We start from the raw sequence: 17,126 nt of genomic DNA, 5'->3' as shown, positions 1-17,126 counted from the left end.
ATTTCAAATGCACAAATCAGAAATCAATCACACAGTAAAGATGAGGGAGAGGGACGAGCCAAGGACAACTCTGAGGTCTGTAGCTTATACATGTAGGCTGATGGTGGCAATGAGGAAACGAATCTTGTTGGGGTGGGGCAGGGATGATGAGTTTGGGGCATATATAGTCTGAGGCCTCTCAGGACATCAAAAAGGGGTTCAGATGTTGGTATGAAGCTCTTGTGAAAAACCAAAAACAGAGTTCCAGACCCACACCATGATAATACAATTTGAGTGACATAGAGAGAATCTACTCCCTAAGATAAAAGGCACAGGATCTCACCTGGGTACCATCAACACTTAAGAAAGATATAGGAAAGGAGAGAGGAGCTCACTTGTGAGGTAGAGGACATGCTGGAGAAGGATGGACAATCTGAGAAGAGTTCAGTGCAACCAAAACAAGGGAGAAAGAAGGTTTTAAGGAGAAGATGGTCATCACTCTCAAATCCTACTGAGAAGCCAAGTTGGATAAAGACTGTGAAGTGCTCATGAGATTTATCAACAAGGAGGTGTTCTTGGCAAGAGCAATTTGACTTAGAGAGGTGGGAGTGGAGGCCAGATTGCCACGGAGTGAGGGTGTGGGAGGTGAGGAAAGAGAGGGAGGGAGGGAGCATAGACAATCTTTAAAAAGTTCGACTGTGGAGGGGAGGAGAGAGACAGGGGAGTAGCCAGGAAGTCAGGAGACTAAGGAGGTGGGAGGTTGGGGAAAGCAGGAAGAAATACTGAGTTGTACAAGAGAGATGAAATTAAACTCTGAAGTGGGAACCATAATAGGCAGAGGGGAATCAAAAGTGACTGAGACCATTGAAAAGAATGGCTCCTGATGCAAGCATATCTCAGAGATACTGCAAGTGTGGTTCAGACCATCTCAATAGAGCAAATATTGAAATCAAGTGGGTCAAACCAAGATTTTGGTTTCCCAGTGCATATAAAAGTTATGTTGATACTGTACCATATAGTCTAGTAAGTGTGCAATAGCGTTAGGTCTAAGAAATGTACACACCCGAATTAAAAAATACTTGTTGAGGGAGGTCATCGAGAAGAGGTGACCACCAGATGACCCACGAGCTGGACCTGAGTACTTGGAGGCTCCTCACCCCCTCCCCAGTCTTTGGAATGTGGGTTCTGATTGCCTTTCCTGCTGCTAGAGGTGTCTCCAAGGACTCGGCCTTGACTTAATGAGGAAGTATTTGAAACTGTTGTATAGTATATTTGATTAAGCTCAGTTAAGGCCTCTCTATCTATATCTAACTATCCATCCATCTAACTACCTATCTATTTATCTATCAAAACTTTTAAGGTTTGGCAGGCAGGTGTAAGGGTCCACTCATCTTGCTGCCATCCAACACATGTCTCCTTTGTATGTTCCCTTTGCTTATTAAAACTGCCACCTGCCAACCTGGAGCAGCCTATTTATTTCTTTGGTCTCCCTCTGCTCTCTGCCAGGAGCCAGTTTCAGATTTCACCCAGGAAACTCCGGAGGAGATTATGAACCAACACTAAGTTATTGCTTTAAAAAAATTTAAAAAATAAAAAAGCAAACCATCATCTGAGATTTCAGTGAATTGTAATATTTTTGCTGGTGGAGGGTCTTGCCTCCATGTTGATGGCTGTGGACTGATAGACAATGTGGTGGTTGCTGAAGGTTGGGGTGGCTGGGACAATTTCTTAAAATAAATAAAGTTGGCTGCTTTAATCGACTCTTCCTTTCATAAGCAATTTCTCTGTAACATGTGAAGCTATTTGATAGCATTTCACCCACAGTAGGACTTCTTTCAAAATCAAAGTCAGTCTTCTCAAACCCTGCTGCCTTTTTGCCAACTAAGTTTATGTGCTATTCTAAATCCTCTGCTGTCATTTCAACAGTCTTAAGGGTATCTGTATCAGGAGTAGATTCCATCTCATAAAACCTCTTTCTTTGCTTATCCATCAGAAGCAACTCCTCATCCATTCAAGTTATATCATGAAATCGCAGAAATGTACTCCCATCTTCAGGCCCCACTTCTAATTCTAGTTTTCTTGCTATTTCTACCACATCCACAGTGACTTCCTCCACCAAAATCTTGAACCCTCAGAGTCATCCGTAATAGTTGGAATCAACTTCTTCCAGACTCCTATTAATGTTGATATTTTGACTTCTTCCTATGTATCACAAATGTTATTTATGACATCTAGAATGGTAAATCCTTTCCAAAATGGTTTCAATTTACTTTGCCTAGATCCATCAGAAAAATGACTATCTATGGCAGCTATAACCTTACAAAATATATTTCTTAAATGATAAGACCTGAGAGTTGAAATTACTCCTTGATCCATGGGCTGCAGAATAGATGCTGTTAGCAGCCATGGAATCCTTAATCTTGTGCATCTCTACAGAGAGAGCTCTTGAGTGACAATGTGCATTGTCAATAAGCAGTAATATTTTGCAAGGAATCTTTTTTTCCTGAGTAGTAGGTCTCAACTGTGGGCTTCAAATATTCAGTAAACCATGTTTTAAACAGATGTTCTGTCATCCAGGATTTATTTTTCCATCTACAGAGCATAGGTAGAGTAGATTTAGCATCATACTTAAGGGCCCTTGGGTTTTTGGAATGGTCTATGAGCACTGGCCTCAGCTTCAGGTTAGCAGCTGCATTAGCCCTTAACAAGAGAGTCAGCCTGTCAAAGCTTTGAAGCCAGGCATTGGCCTCACCTCTCTAGCTTTGAAAGTCCTAGGTAGCATCTTCTTCCAATAGAAGGATATTCCACCTACATTGAGACATCCATTGTTTAGAGTAGGTCTTCTGGATAACTTGCTGAAACTTCCACATCAGCTCTCGCTGTTTCACCCTGAACTTTTATGTTATAGAGATAGTTTTTTCCCCTACACCTCATGAACCCACCTCTGCTAGCTTCAAACTTTTCTTCTGTAGCTTCCTCACCTCTCTCAGCCTTCCTAGAGTAGAGGAAAGAGAGGAGGGCCTTGCTCTGGATGAGGCTCTGGCTTAAGGGAATGTTGTGACTGGTTTGACTTTCTATCCAGACCAATAAACCTCTCTCCAGATCAGCAATAAGGCTGTTTGACTTTCTCATCATTCATGTGTTGACTAGAGTAGCACTTTTAATTTCCTTCCAGAACTTTTCTTTTTGTAGTCAAAATATGGCTGACTCTTTGGGACAAAAGGCCTACCTTTTGGCCTTTCTTGGCTTTCAAAATGTCTTCCTCACTCCTAGCTCTTGATTTAAGTTGAAATTAATCCTTTCAGATGAACACTTAGAGGGCATTTCAGGGTTCTTCCCTGGCCTTATTTCAACATTGTCATGTCTCTAAATAGAGAGACCCGAGGAGAGGGGGAGAGATAGGAGAACTGCCAGTGGATAGAAATAGTCAGGACATAAACAACATTATTAGTAAGTTCACTGTCTTTTATGAATGTGTTCGTGGTCCCTCAAAACAATTACAATAGTAACATCAGAGATCCCTGATTATAACAAGCCATAAAAATATTGTTATATTTTATAATATGATGTTATAATATATATACTATGTTATATAATATGTTATAGAACAAGTACAGTAATAATGAAAAAGTTTGAAATATTCTGAGAATTAACCATATGTGACACAGAAACACGAAGTGACCAAATTTCAATAGTTTCCTATTGAAAAAAAGGAACTGATAAACTTGCTGGATGCAGGGGGTATACAAACCTCCAAATTGTAAAAAACATAATATTTGCAAAGTGCAATGAAGTAAAATGCAGTAAAAAAAAAAAAAAATCCCTATCTACACAATGACATGATCAAATCTCAGAGATGCATTTTGCTGAGAGAAAACTGCAAGACTCAAAAAGACAATTGTGATAGAATTCCACCTGTCTGGCATTCCGGAAAAGGCAAAAAATACAGGCATGAAAGATAGATCAGTGGCTGTCAGGGGCTAAGACAAGGGTCAGGGTTGACTATAGAGGGAGCACAGGGACATCTGAAGGGTGATGGAACTGCTCTATATCTTGACTGTGGTGTAGTTGTTACGTGACTTAAACTCGTATAACTACATGCCAAAAAAGGGAACAAATTTTACTAAATGCAAATTATAACTCCGGTTTTTGAAAAAAGGTGGCTGAGAAAGAATGTCTACAAGAGAAGGAACTAGAAGAAATCAACTCACAAAGTGTGGGGATGGATCTATCTGAAGGTCACCTTTGAAAGGTGCCCTGTTGGATCTCTAACAAAGTCAGACTAAGTGACTTAAAAACTCCCACCTCCTTCCCCCAACCCTAACAGAGTTTTCAACCCACCTTCAATTGGAGAGCCTGCATGGCTATACCATTGCAATCAACATGTGCTTCCTTAATTGATAATTTAGGATCCTAAGCTTCCCCTTCTTGTCTTACCTTCCATTAGTCACCTATATAACCCCTTTTTTTTGAGGGAGAAAGTTCCCTTCTGCAATGATCTTTCTATTCCTTACCTTCCTGCTTTCTTCAACATACATGGGTTGACTTCTCACTGCCCATCAAAATCTTACTTGATCTTCACATCCCACATCAAAGCTCAGAGAGTCCACTCCTCTATGAAATCCCCCAAATCTGCCCCAATCACACACATTTATCACATGCCTGGGGACCCCCCATCTTTTTTCCGATGAAAACTTATCCTTCCAATTAGACTATAAATTCTGTTCAAAGCTGAACCTTTATCTTATTTGTCTTTATATCCCCCAGGGTCAAATATAGTGGTTTACCCATAGCTAACACTCAGTTAATATTTAATGACTGAATAAAGGCCAATTACAAAAGAAAAAAAGCTTACCAGAAAAGCAGTGTGCTCCAAAGTAAAGCAGGTCCAAAATATCTCACAAGTACAGATAAGACCAGAAAATATGCAATTATAAATATATGATCAAGAAATACCATCAGTGATTTTTGCCTTGAATACGGCTATGCTAAGTTCACAGAACACTTCGATCTATTTTCTAATAGGTTTTCCCAAATGCATGCGATCAAAAATTCAGAATAAATACCACTTCAGATTCAAAATCTTTTTGTTAAATGACATTTATTTTTGACCAACAGAATTGGAATCAAAATCCCTCCTATACATCTGCTTGTTGATCGTTCAATTTCAATATGAAAGATAATCAATGTGATAAAGGATAATTTAGCGATTATAAGAGATATACAGAGGAGAAGTTAAAGGCCCAGACTGAAGCCAGACTGCTTGGATTTTAGTGCTAGCTCTGATATTTACTAACATGGGATATTGGGCAAAGTACTTGAACTGCTTGTGCCTCACTTCTTTCCTCATCCCTAAAATCGAGTAAACATACAGCCCTTGGTTTTGTAAGAATTAAATACATGAATTCATAGGGAGTAGTCCTGAGAACATCACCTGGCACATAGAGAGTAGTTTTAGGAGTAGAAGTCATTAGTAATAATTGCAATATCAGTTTGAATCTGAACTTGAGCCTGAATTTGAAATCTAGAACCAGTAATTGGTGCCAGTCAGAAGTCAGACTTTACAATCCAAGATTTCCAGTCTAAACTCAAACCAGCTCCTGGGAAGGACCCTCAGATAAATTTGAAAACTTTTTATGGTCTTTTCCACATTCTGCTAGTTGTTTTACTAGTGATAGAAAGAATGTGCCCAAGAAAATGGAGAGCAGAGTATGTTTTAGAGAGTGTATATATTAGATCATCAGATTATTGATCACCTATACTGTTATAGGGCAGAAGGTTTCATCCCTGTGCTTCATGTCCAGAAGGCCTGGGATCTCAGCCAGTTTCCCATCAAATGATGGCTTGTGAGGTTATAAGCCAAACCTTCCAGGAAAGCAGATACTGGGTGAGGGGTAGGGGAGCATACACTTTGGTAGCTGGGATCCCCTTGAAACAAAGGTATAGAGGCAATAACAACATAAGCTTCCTATCTCCCTTACATCTAACCATCAGATTGGAAAGAATTTATCTTTTCCATTCCAAGGATTTCTAATAGATATATATATATATATTTTTTTTACCTTCTCACTGACATCTGTAGCCTTCAAAACCACCTCTTCCATTATTAGCCTACAGGCATCTTCAACAAATTTTTCTCCTGCTCTTGCATCTGTCGTGGGGCCATTCAGTATAACCCCATCCACAAGAACAGCACTCCTCTTACTTGGAACCATCTCGCGTTGATGAGTATCTCCTGGAAGCACACAAACAAATCATGTTTGAGATATAATCTAATTAGATCACGACAAAACACAAGGGGAAAAAATGGATCACTATCACAGCTTCAAATGGCATATCTTCTATTAATACTTCTTTGGGGCGTTGAAGCTGACAGGTTTTTTTTTATGGTTTCCAATGGCATAATAGAGTTAAGGACAGAAATTCTATTCTCCATTCCTACAGCATCTCGTTCAGCATCAGGGAGTGTGGAGCTCAAGAAAAGTAAACTCAACTCATTTTGTTCACTCTTGCAAACACCTTTGAAACACATGTACATAAAGATTGCTGTAGACACAAGCCCATGTCTATTTTGTGCACACACGCTCTTTTGTAATTTGTTAAGGATTGCCATGTATCCTCTTTGTGGGAATAAGTCATTCCTAAGGAAGAAAATATTATTGACATATCACCTCTCCTAATTTTGCATTTGAAGCCCATGTTTAAATGACCCTCTATATTAAAGACACTGCTTTGTCCCTGAGAGCCCCTCCTTCCATGTACTCAGCCACTTCCTTATGAAGGGAGAATATAAGAAAGTGAGTCGCATAATGGTTGGTGTAAACCCACACTTGATGCCCTTAAACTTTTCAAACTTGCAGTTTGGGCACAGACAGAAAGATGGAATAGAACGTTTTCAGGACTGTACAATTGCCAGGCAATGACTAAAGGTTAAAAGTCAACATGGAAATCTATATCTGAGAATAAAGGTTACTGCCTACCCAAAATAGCCCACCCCAAAAATAATTCTGGCAACTTAACCGAAATATTCCACCAATATCTGCCACAAGCTTTGATTGGATTTTATTCTCTCTCTAATCAGTCTCTCTCTCTCCTCCCTGTGAAGCGCATGTTCACTGAGTTGTGGAAATTTACAGAAACAGTTTTTAAAAACAATCCTTCAGCACCACACCCAGCACAATGCTTTATTTATACTTTTAAATCTACCTTAAATATGTTGATGGTAAATATACATTTCAAATATTTTTATACTTACCCAGGGCTCCAACACTATAGACATTTATTATGCCCTAAAGTCCTCCTTTTCCTCAAAGTACTATGTTTTGATAAAATTCTGTGCCTTTATAAACCCTTTACTTCTATTACTGGCAAACTCAAATGGTGTCCATGGAGGCAGATAAAAATGGCACAGATTCCCCAATTTGGGAAAGATGGGGTCTGCAGTGAAGGATCAATCTTTTATCCTCACCCTGAAGGCTGAACCATCCAGTGCTCCAATGATGAATTTTAGTTCCAGCTTTCACTTTTACTTATTTTTCACTTGAAAGGATGTATTCAACATGCTTTAGGGACAAATGGTGAAGCCCTGGAATTGAGCTGTACACCTAAAGGCACATTCCTCCCCCAAATTTTAGGTCCTAAAAATAAACTGGAAAAGAGGGCGATTATTCAGGGAACCCTGGTTATGTCAGTAGGCAGTGCTATTATTAGGCACACAGAAAAAGTTAGGTTTTTTTAACCTCATTAGTAGGATTTCAGGTTTTTATTGTTCAGGCAATTGCAGCCACTCTATAGCTCTCTCAGAATCTCTCTCTCTCTCTCTCTCTCTCACACACACACACACACACACACACTAAAAAATGTCAAACACCCACTTGCAACCAGAAAAGCAGTGAAATTGAAATTTAAGTCATCTTTGTCCCCACAGCAATCAATTTAAGAAATCCTATATTTCATGCAATTATCTATGAGAAAATACAATTTAAAAACCATAAAGAATTGGATATAGATTATGCCTTTTTTCTTGATAGATACATTCTATTTTTATTGCCAGAGGCGAAAATGTGCCTCTTCCACCACCTGCCTTTTCCCAGGTTGGAAAAGACCCCTGGAGTTTGTATAGGAGGTCAAACTGATCTTTTGAGATGCATACTCAGAACTTTCAACCTAACTCACAGAGTATATGGTAGTTAATAATGAAGTCTTTCAATGGGAAGAATCTTTTATGAAGGATATATCCAGAATCTGACTGTTTTTCATTACCCCCTCTCCTGCCACCTTAGCGTAAACCACCATAAATGCTTGGATCAGTGCAGTGGCCTCCCAGTTAACATCCCTCCCCTTCCCCCAAATGGCTCTCACCCTTGCTCTGCAGGGTGTGTGGACTATGCTCAACATAGTAGCTCCTATATACCTTTGAAGAGAAAAGTCAGTTCACAAGATGACTTAAACCTTCCAATGGATCTTTAGCTCATCAAACAAAAAGTCAAAGTCATAATGAGCTCTAAGACTAAATGATCTCCTGTCTCCATCATCTATTGGACTTCAAACCTCACCTCTTCTTATTGTGCTCCAAGCTCACTGAATTTCACCAAATTTGGCCTCTTCACTATTCTTCATTCTTTCCTTAAACGTGAGCTTCTCAAAGAGGCCTTCCTTGATAACCATATTACTGTAGCACCTTCTCACCCCATCTTCTTTCTCTGTTTTATTTGACTCAAAATCAGTGACCACCAGGTGACAGATAACATATACTCATTCATTTACTTGTCTAAGTATGTGTATCTCCAATAGAGGCTTGGCTCTCTAAGAGTGTAAGCTTGCATCCATTGGTTCCACTTTTGTTTCTGTAGCACCCAGAAAGTGCCTGGCAGTTTATAGGAGCTTGATAAACATTTGTTAACCACTAAATACAAGTAGTCCTACCTAGTCCTTCAACCAACTAGTAATAATGTCCTCCTTCTCTGATATGTCATTGCCTGTTGCCTGACTTAACCTAGCAAGAGACACCTTTGGCTAGGGATGGGGTAGATGTAGAATACACTTCATACAACTCCTGGCCTAGAGAAGACACGGTAGGGACCAGAAGAAGAACCAGGGAGCAGGGGCAACAGGCAAAACTGAGTTGTGATCTATGGACTGTGAAAGATACCACTAATAGAGACCTCCCCTATTCTCTTTTATCCATACTTTGTGCGGCAGCCACTCTCTTTCCATGCTCTGTCCTTCTCTTTCTTGTAGGCTTTTGACTTCTGAAAGTCCATCAAGTCTCACCCTGTGCACCATGCTTCTAAATGTGAAAAGCAGTCAACCTCTAAACTCTCTAACTTCTGGATTTCCACCAGCTCCTCAATTCCAGGCCTTCTGATGCTCTATATAAGCTCAACTTTTGCTTTGTTTAAAGAGACGTACAGATTTCCTTTTTGAACAAACAATAAATTCAACTTCAAATAGTGTTTTGGATATTGAACAGGGGCCCTTCCTTTGACGCAGGATTAAGTGAATTAACAGAGACAAAGACAGCAATGCCTGCTACATAGTGAGCACTCAATAAATGTCATTAATATTAGCCAACTCAATAAATTTTAGTTGCCAGTAATAGGCAATCAGTAACACTTATTGAATACACAAGTGTAGAATGCCTGGATGGTTCAGTGACTGAGGATCTCCCTTCAGCTCAGGGCGTGATCCCAGAGTCCTAGGATCAAGCCCTGTATCAGGCTCCCTACAGGAGTCTGCTTATGTCTCTGCCTCTCTGTGTCTCTCATGAATAAATAATAAATAAAGTCTTTTTAAAAATGCATCAGTGCATAGAACATAAGTGAATCTCCATGTGATAGTAAGCTACCAGAGTAGAAAGTGGTCAAATAGCCGAGATAATGAACTCTAGACAAGGGGCCAGTGAGTTACCCCTTGTGGAAGAGTAGAAAGAGGGGCCACAGTGTAGGGGATTGCCTCTGTGATGAGAGCAGAACTTCCCGCCATGATGTTCCTGCCCCAAGATGGCAGTCAATAGTTCAGCCCCTACTGCATGAGCAGCTTTCCAGAGTTCAACATTTACATCAATACAAGACACATACACGCTATGTGGCAGGCTCTGTTCTTGAAGTTTTATAGATTTAACAAATTTGTTTGTCACAAAAACTCCAGTGACTCAGTGTTATAGCTGAGGAAACTAAGACAGGGTTGAACTGGCTTGCCCAATGTCACGAAGCTAGTAGGTAGTGAAACCAGAGTAAATAACATTGAAGTTCTATGAAAGAGCAGTAAGATGCTGCTTTGCAAGCATCTACAGTTTGTAAGGCTATATTAGGGAGGTAATAATGAAAGCAAGATGAAGTAGAGTCAGTTCCTGTCCTTGTAATGGACAGCCTCAGAGTACGGAATGACCACACACTACAAGATAGTAGGTGCCAAGTGCTATGAGAAGGACACTAAAGAGAAGTTTTGTTTTGAACATAAACAGTGCAGACATTTGAGGTTAAGGCTTAGGGTTATAGGAGAAATTAAGGTATAAGAGGAAACTTTTCAATTAGAGGATTTGTCTTCTCTTTGAATATCTGCAGTAATTAATAATAATTTTAAAACTTTGTCACTTAAAGTACCACTCCACTGACAGCTGGAATGGTCACAAACATTTTTCTTATAGTGACTTCAAATATGCATCATGTCATTTCCACAGGCTTTTGCAGTAAGTAGGTAGACAAAGTGAGTCTCATTTATCTTCCATAGAACTCTAAGCCAAATATAGAATGACTTCTATCACTCTCCTCTCTCTCCCTCTCTCTCTCTCTCTCTGTCTCTCTGTCTCTCTCTCTCTCTCTCTCTCTCTCTCTCTCTTTGCTAGTTAACTGCTCCAGTTAGTTCATTTGTGTCTGAGTAACCCATGGTCACTAGTCTGGGTCAGTTTATTTCTATCTTATAAAATGAGGCCTAGTACAAAACTCCAGGTGTGGTATCCCCAGCACTAAATAGAATGAATTCATATCTCCCGTGCTCTGGTCACCATGATTCCATTAACAAGGTTTCCATTAGCACCCCAGTTTGTCACAAAGCTTAAGCTTTGAAATCAGGTAGATCCTGGCCCAAATTCTAATTGTGTTTCTGTTACTTCATCCATGTTATTTAATTTCCATTTGATTTGGATTTCTTACCTGACAAAGGGGGAAAATAGCCATGTCCATTTTATTGAGTCATTGGAAGGGTTAAATGTGGCAAAGCATGCAAGCTGCTGAGCAAAGTGCCAGGAAGGGAGTAAAGTGAACAATAAGTAGTAACTATTAATGTGACTGAGTCTACATGAACTCTCTTTTGGCACCCACATTACATTGTTGGCTCACGTAAAGGCTAGAATTAATAGCCTTAGGTCTTTGTCAGAAAGTTTGCCAGGTAGAGGCAAGTGTCCCATCCAAGACTTTAATTGTTAAGAAAAAAATTAGCCATAGAAAAATAATCCTTGCTGCAAACGATAGGAAGGAGGAACAATAAAAAAAAAAAAAATGAATCCAGGCATCTAGGTGGGAACCAAGGAACTCTTCAGAAAACTTGTGCAAAGGACATTGAGGACCAAGGGAGTTCTGAGGGTCAGGACCTGGTAAGCCCAGCAAGTCAGTCCAAGATAGGCATGAGAATCAAAGCCTGAAAAAGAGGATAGCATTAATTAATAAATTAAAAAAGGACTACTATGTGCCAAGCACCCAACCTGATGCCTGGGGATATAGACATAAACAACACAGAGTGTCTGTTCTCAATTTGCTAAACATCCAGAAAGAGAATAATTAGGGAAATAGAGTGAGAGAAAATACAGTTGAAAGTTGAGGAGACACTCCTCTGTTCTGAAGTTTTCTATGTCAGATGTCTCATCTAACCTCAAAAGAGTGGATACCTAATTTAGTTTATAATACCTGGCTAGTACTCCAGGCTCTTAAATTGTTTGCATCCCTTTCAAATTTCACACCATTTTTAAGCCATTTTGCTACTCAAAACAACATATCAATGAGAGGGTAACTTTGTTACCCTTTGTTGTCTATAGGACAACCTACAAGGAAGAAGACTATAAGAAATAAACAAAGAGTAAGAAATAGGGATCCCTGGGTGGCGCAGTGGTTTAGCGCCTGCCTTTGGCCCAGGGCGCGATCCTGGAGATCCGGGATCGAATTCCACGTCAGGCTCCCGGTGCATGGAGCCTGCTTCTCCCCCTCTGCCTGTGTCTCTGCCTGTGTCTCTGCCTCTCTCTCTCTCTCTCACTGTGTGCCTATCATAAAAAAAAAAAAAGAAATAATAACAATACATAGCAGTGGCAGAAAAACCTCTGAAGATTTGGATAATAGTAACAAATGCAGGGATTTAGATTCTGAATCTACCTCTGTGATTCTGTAGAATCAAAAAGGTTAGTTAGAGATTGAATAATTCCCATGGTGCAACCCACTTGTAGGAGTAAAAGGCAAAACTATGCTTCAATTTTAGTCAGCTAAAGATGGGTATACATTGGCAAAAGGAAAAGGAAGGAAGGAAGGAAGGAAGGAAGGAGGGAAGGAGGGAAGGAGGGAAGGAGGAAGGAAGGAAGGAAGGAAGGAAGGAAGGAAGGAAGGAAGGAAGGAAGGAAGAGAAAGAAAAGGAAGAGGGAAAGAAAGGAAGAGAGGGAGAAAGAAAAAGAAAGGAAGAAAGGAAAAGAACATTTATATCATTGGTTAAGTCATATTTGAGGAATAAGTTCTCCTTAGTTGAAATCCACAGTGAGTTGCTACTTCTTCTATTTATACTTTCTGAAGTATTTATTGAATACGGTGTGCAAAACATTGGGATGGGCACTGTGGAGACTCAAAGATGAATCAGACACATAGCTGGTGACCTCAAAATCTAATAAGGAAAATTATACACGTTTATGAATACCTGGAATCCCACCCATCCCGTGTTCTATAAAGCATGATGCTTGTGGGCAGAGAAAACACACTGAAACTCCAGAGAAGAGCTTCTGCATGTGAGAAGCAGAAAGTCCTCCTGGACTTGATGGTAGTTAGGACGGCCTTTCATTCAACTATTCAGTAAATATTAATTTAGTGCCTGTCATGTTCTGGATGAACAAGAAGACACAAATTTACATTTACTTGGGGTAGATGGAAGATGTAGTGAATAAAAAGGCAAATGGATAGCTAATTAAAATAATTACAGACCTTAATAAATGCTCTAAAGGAAATTAACTGAATAACTCAATAGAATAAGAAGGAGCTATTTTAGATCCGGTCATGGGGAACCGGATCTCTTCCTATTTCTGAGGAAGAGATGTTTGTATTGACATGTGAAAAAGGAAAAGGAGCCAGATGCAAAAAGAGGTGTAAAGAGAATAGCCTAGAAGGAAGGAACAGAAAATGCAAATAATCTATAAATCGGCCTCTGAAAGAAATAGAAAAAGATCCTACAGCCTAAGTGTGAGGAAAAAGGAAGGAATAAACTGAGCTTTGGAAAGACTGATAGGAGGCAGACCAGGTAAGGGATTTTATTCTAAAAGCAACCGGAATCCATTTAAAGGTTTTAAACAGAGGATCAGGGCCCTGGGTGACTCAGTCAATTAAGTATTTGCCTTTAGCTCAGGTTTTGATCCCAGGATCCTGGGATGGAGTTCTGCATTGTGCTCCCTGATCGACCGGGAGTCTGTTTCTCCCTCTGCCCCCTCCCCCCAGCTTGTGCTCCTTCTCTCTCTCTTTCTCTCTCTCTCAAAAATAAATAAAATATTTTTAAAAATTATAAACAGAGGAGCAACATGATCTAATTTACATTTATAAACGATTACTTTCGTTCTATGCAGAGGCACATATGGAAATAGAGAGATTATGGAGGAAGCTCCCTGGAAGTCCAGGCAACAGATACGGTGGCTTTGATGTGGAGGTAACAGTGGTGATGTAGCAACGTTGTGCAATATGGGAGACATTTTAGTGGTAAAGCCAAGAGAACTTGCTAGTGGATTGGATGTAAGGGGTCAAGAAAACAAGGGATCACCTCATCTAGGGTGAGTCTTGGGTTTGGCATCTAGCCACCAGGTAAATGGTGGAACCCTACCATGATATGGGGACCACTGGAAAAACCACAGGTTAAGCAAGAGTACGGTGGGGTGACTGTGGATAATCAAGACTTCTGACTGATTAGTAGGAATTGGTTATCATGGAGTAGAAACAAAGGTCATGGTCAAACATTCATGATAAAAAAGTAGCATGAACTAGGCAAAGAAATGAAGGTGTAGGTTGGTGCCCAGGAATTCTCGAGAATTTGTTTGTTCAAGAGGCAGGGTCTGTAGAGGGGAGAAGTGAGTGTTAGGAGGGCACAACTGTATCAGCCCAGGCTACTCTGCTGCTCAGAAAAGCATTGTGAATGTCAAATGGTATAAGAAGAGAGCTTTAGAAAGATTTAGGGGGTATAGATGTAGAGGTCAGATGGGAGATCAAAAGTTAGAGGTGGGGAGATATGATGGCAAAAATCCGGGTTAGGGAGAGGGAGGACATGAACTAGATAGTGAACAGGATGGTAGCTTTATATTTATTTAATATCTCCTCTACAAGTGTTTTGCTGCAAACTTGAAGTCAGGAATTCCATGTCTTTCTAATGAGCTCTAGAGCTGTCCAAAGATAGGATAGTTTCCCATTCTCCAGCAAGTCTATGTTCTAATGATCTTTGGATGAAAAGGTGACAGAAGAAGACAGGAAAAAAATCATTTGTGCATCCATGCATCATCTCCTAATTGCAAAGCATTGTGGAACATATAACATTTCTTGGAGGTGACATACTCCTATCACCCAGGATTTTGTTTTATGAGATCCCGTGTCTCAGAATCCAGGATGCTAGTCAAATGATACAATTTACAAATACTTTCTCTTATTCGTTGCGTTACCCTTTCATTTTGTTGATGGTTTCCTTTGCTGTGCAGAAGCTTTTCAGTATGATCCAGTCCCACCGATTTATATTTGGTTTTGTTGCTCTTGATTTTTGGTTTCAGATCATTTAAAAAATCATCTCCAAGACTTATGTCTAGGAGCTTACTGCCTTTGTTTTCTTCTAGGAGTTTTATGGTTTCAGCCTTATGTTCAAATTTTTAATCCATTTTGAGTTAATTTCTATGTATGGTATAAGATAGTCGTTGAGTTTCATTCTTTTGCATGTGATTATACAGTTTTAGTTTTCTCAACACCATTTATTAAAGAGACCGTCTTTTCCCTCATTGCATATTCTTGGCTCCTTTGTCATAAACTAATTGACCATATATGTGTGGGTTTTTTTCTGGGCTGTATTCTGTTCCATTGATCTATATGTCTGTTTTAATGCCAATAGCATATTGTTTTGATTACTATAGTTTTGTATTATAGCTTGAAATCATGGAGCATGATGCCTCCAGCTTTGTTCCTTTTTCTCAAAATTGCTTTCACTTTTTGGACTTTGTGTGTGCATCTGTGTGTGTGCACACACTTGTGGTTCCATACAAATTTTGGGACTATTTGTTCTATTTGGAAATCTGCCATTGGAATTTTGATGGTGATTTCATCAAATCTGTACATTGTTTTGGGTAGTATGGGCATTTTAATGATATTAATTCTTCCAATCCATGAACATGGAATATCTTTCCATTTATTTGTGTTTTCTTCCATTTTTTTCCATAATGTCTTATAGTTTTCAATATAAGTTTTCTTATAGCTTTTCACTTGCTTGGTTAAATTTATCCCTAGGTATTCTATTCTTTTTTGATGAAATTGTAAATGGAATTATTTTATTTCTCCTTCTGATAGTTCATTAATGTATAGAAATACAACAGATTTTTGTATATGATTTTGTATCCTGCAACTTTACCAAATTCGTTATTAGTTCTAACAACTTTTTGATGGAGTCCTTAGGGTTTTATATTTATAATATTATATCATCTGTAAATAGTGACAGTTTTACTTCTTTTTCAATTTGGATGTCTTTAATTTCTTTTTCCTGTCTAATTGCTCTGGGTATGAATTCTAAAACTGTTTAATAAAAGCAATGAGAGAGGGATCTCTGGGTGGCACAGCGGTTTAGCACCTGCCTTTGGCGCAGGGCGCGATCCTGGAGACCCCGGATCAAATCCCACATTGGGCTCCCGGTGCATGGAGCCTGCTTCTCCCTCTGCCTGTGTCTCTGCCTCTCTCGCTCTCTCTGTGTGACTATCATAAATAAATAAAAATTTAAAAAAAATAAAAAAAATAAAAAAATAAAAGCTATGAGAGGGGGCCTCTTTGTCTGGTTCTTGATCTTAGAAGAAAGGCTTTCTACCACTGAAGATGACATTAACTATGGGCTTGTCATTTATGGCTTTTGTGATGTTTAGGTATATGACCTTTATACACACTTGATATTAGATATCAAGGCCAGGAATATGGTAACCTTGCGATATTTTCAAGAGAGTAGGTTTTCTAGAGCCATTTATTTCTATTGCCTGAGTAACTATTATGTGATAAGCTGCTATTGTATGCTTAGCTTGTCATATTGATAAGCAGCTCTTGAAACCCCACCCACCCACCATCCCACTTCTAAATATTATGAACTTTTCATATGGGTACAACTTCACATTGCAAGGACCTGAATGTAGTCAGGCTCTATAAGAAAACTGAATTTGTCTTACCCACATAGTAAATTTCAGCCCCATGGTTCAGCCTCAGGCTGGAGAACTTGGCTATGGAAGATTCACTTTCATTTGGCTCAGCAGGTGCTACTGCACCAAGGCACAATGTATTCCCCAGGAACTGTACTCACTGTGTGTCCCTTCATTAGTCATTTCCACGCTAGTCATCACAGTTTTTGTTATTATTTTTTTCCTGTGCCATCTTGGCTCCTTGTCCTGACTCTTCATCTTACTTCTTGTACACATTTATTTGTGAAACATCAGATTTAACTCATTGCTGCATCAGTGACTTCTGTGTTTTTTGAGATAAGGCTGAATTAGGGAGAATACCCATTTTTAGTTAGTTTGTTTGCTTAGAGCATTTTGGGGCTAACCAACATCCCAAATGGAACCAGCCTTCCCCCACCAGACAGTCTTGTGATGATTGTCAATTAAAGTTATGCTCTTTTCTGGCTATCTCTAAGTACCAAGTATTTCAGATCTCCAGAGTTGCCTTGGCTCCTGTCTTTTCAAAGGCCTA

The 17,126-nt window shown here is 39.5% G+C and overlaps 1 protein-coding gene across 4 annotated transcripts in view; it reads right to left on the bottom strand.

The window, feature by feature from the left end:
• Window positions 1–17,126, bottom strand: part of GADL1 (glutamate decarboxylase like 1) — a 163,779-nt gene that overhangs the window by 129,068 nt on the left and 17,585 nt on the right. The window contains exons 1-4 of one of the 4 annotated variants that reach the window (XM_049099860.1): window positions 11,133–11,570; window positions 7,448–7,627; window positions 6,042–6,214; window positions 4,835–4,876 (exon numbers count right to left, since the gene is read on the bottom strand). In XM_049099860.1, the coding sequence (XP_048955817.1) occupies window positions 4,835–4,876; window positions 6,042–6,194 (195 nt within the window). In that variant the 5' untranslated portion in view covers window positions 6,195–6,214; window positions 7,448–7,627; window positions 11,133–11,570. Of the gene's footprint in view, window positions 1–4,834; window positions 4,877–6,041; window positions 6,215–7,447; window positions 7,628–11,132; window positions 11,571–17,126 lie in introns of those variants that run through there. The other 3 variants (XM_025461087.3, XM_025461084.3, XM_025461085.3) reach the window with 3 other exon arrangements.

Source organism: Canis lupus, chromosome 23 (assembly GCF_003254725.2).
Source record: "Canis lupus dingo isolate Sandy chromosome 23, ASM325472v2, whole genome shotgun sequence".
NCBI classification, from domain to species: domain Eukaryota; kingdom Metazoa; phylum Chordata; class Mammalia; order Carnivora; family Canidae; genus Canis; species Canis lupus.
This window is presented reverse-complemented; position numbering and strand designations above follow the sequence as displayed.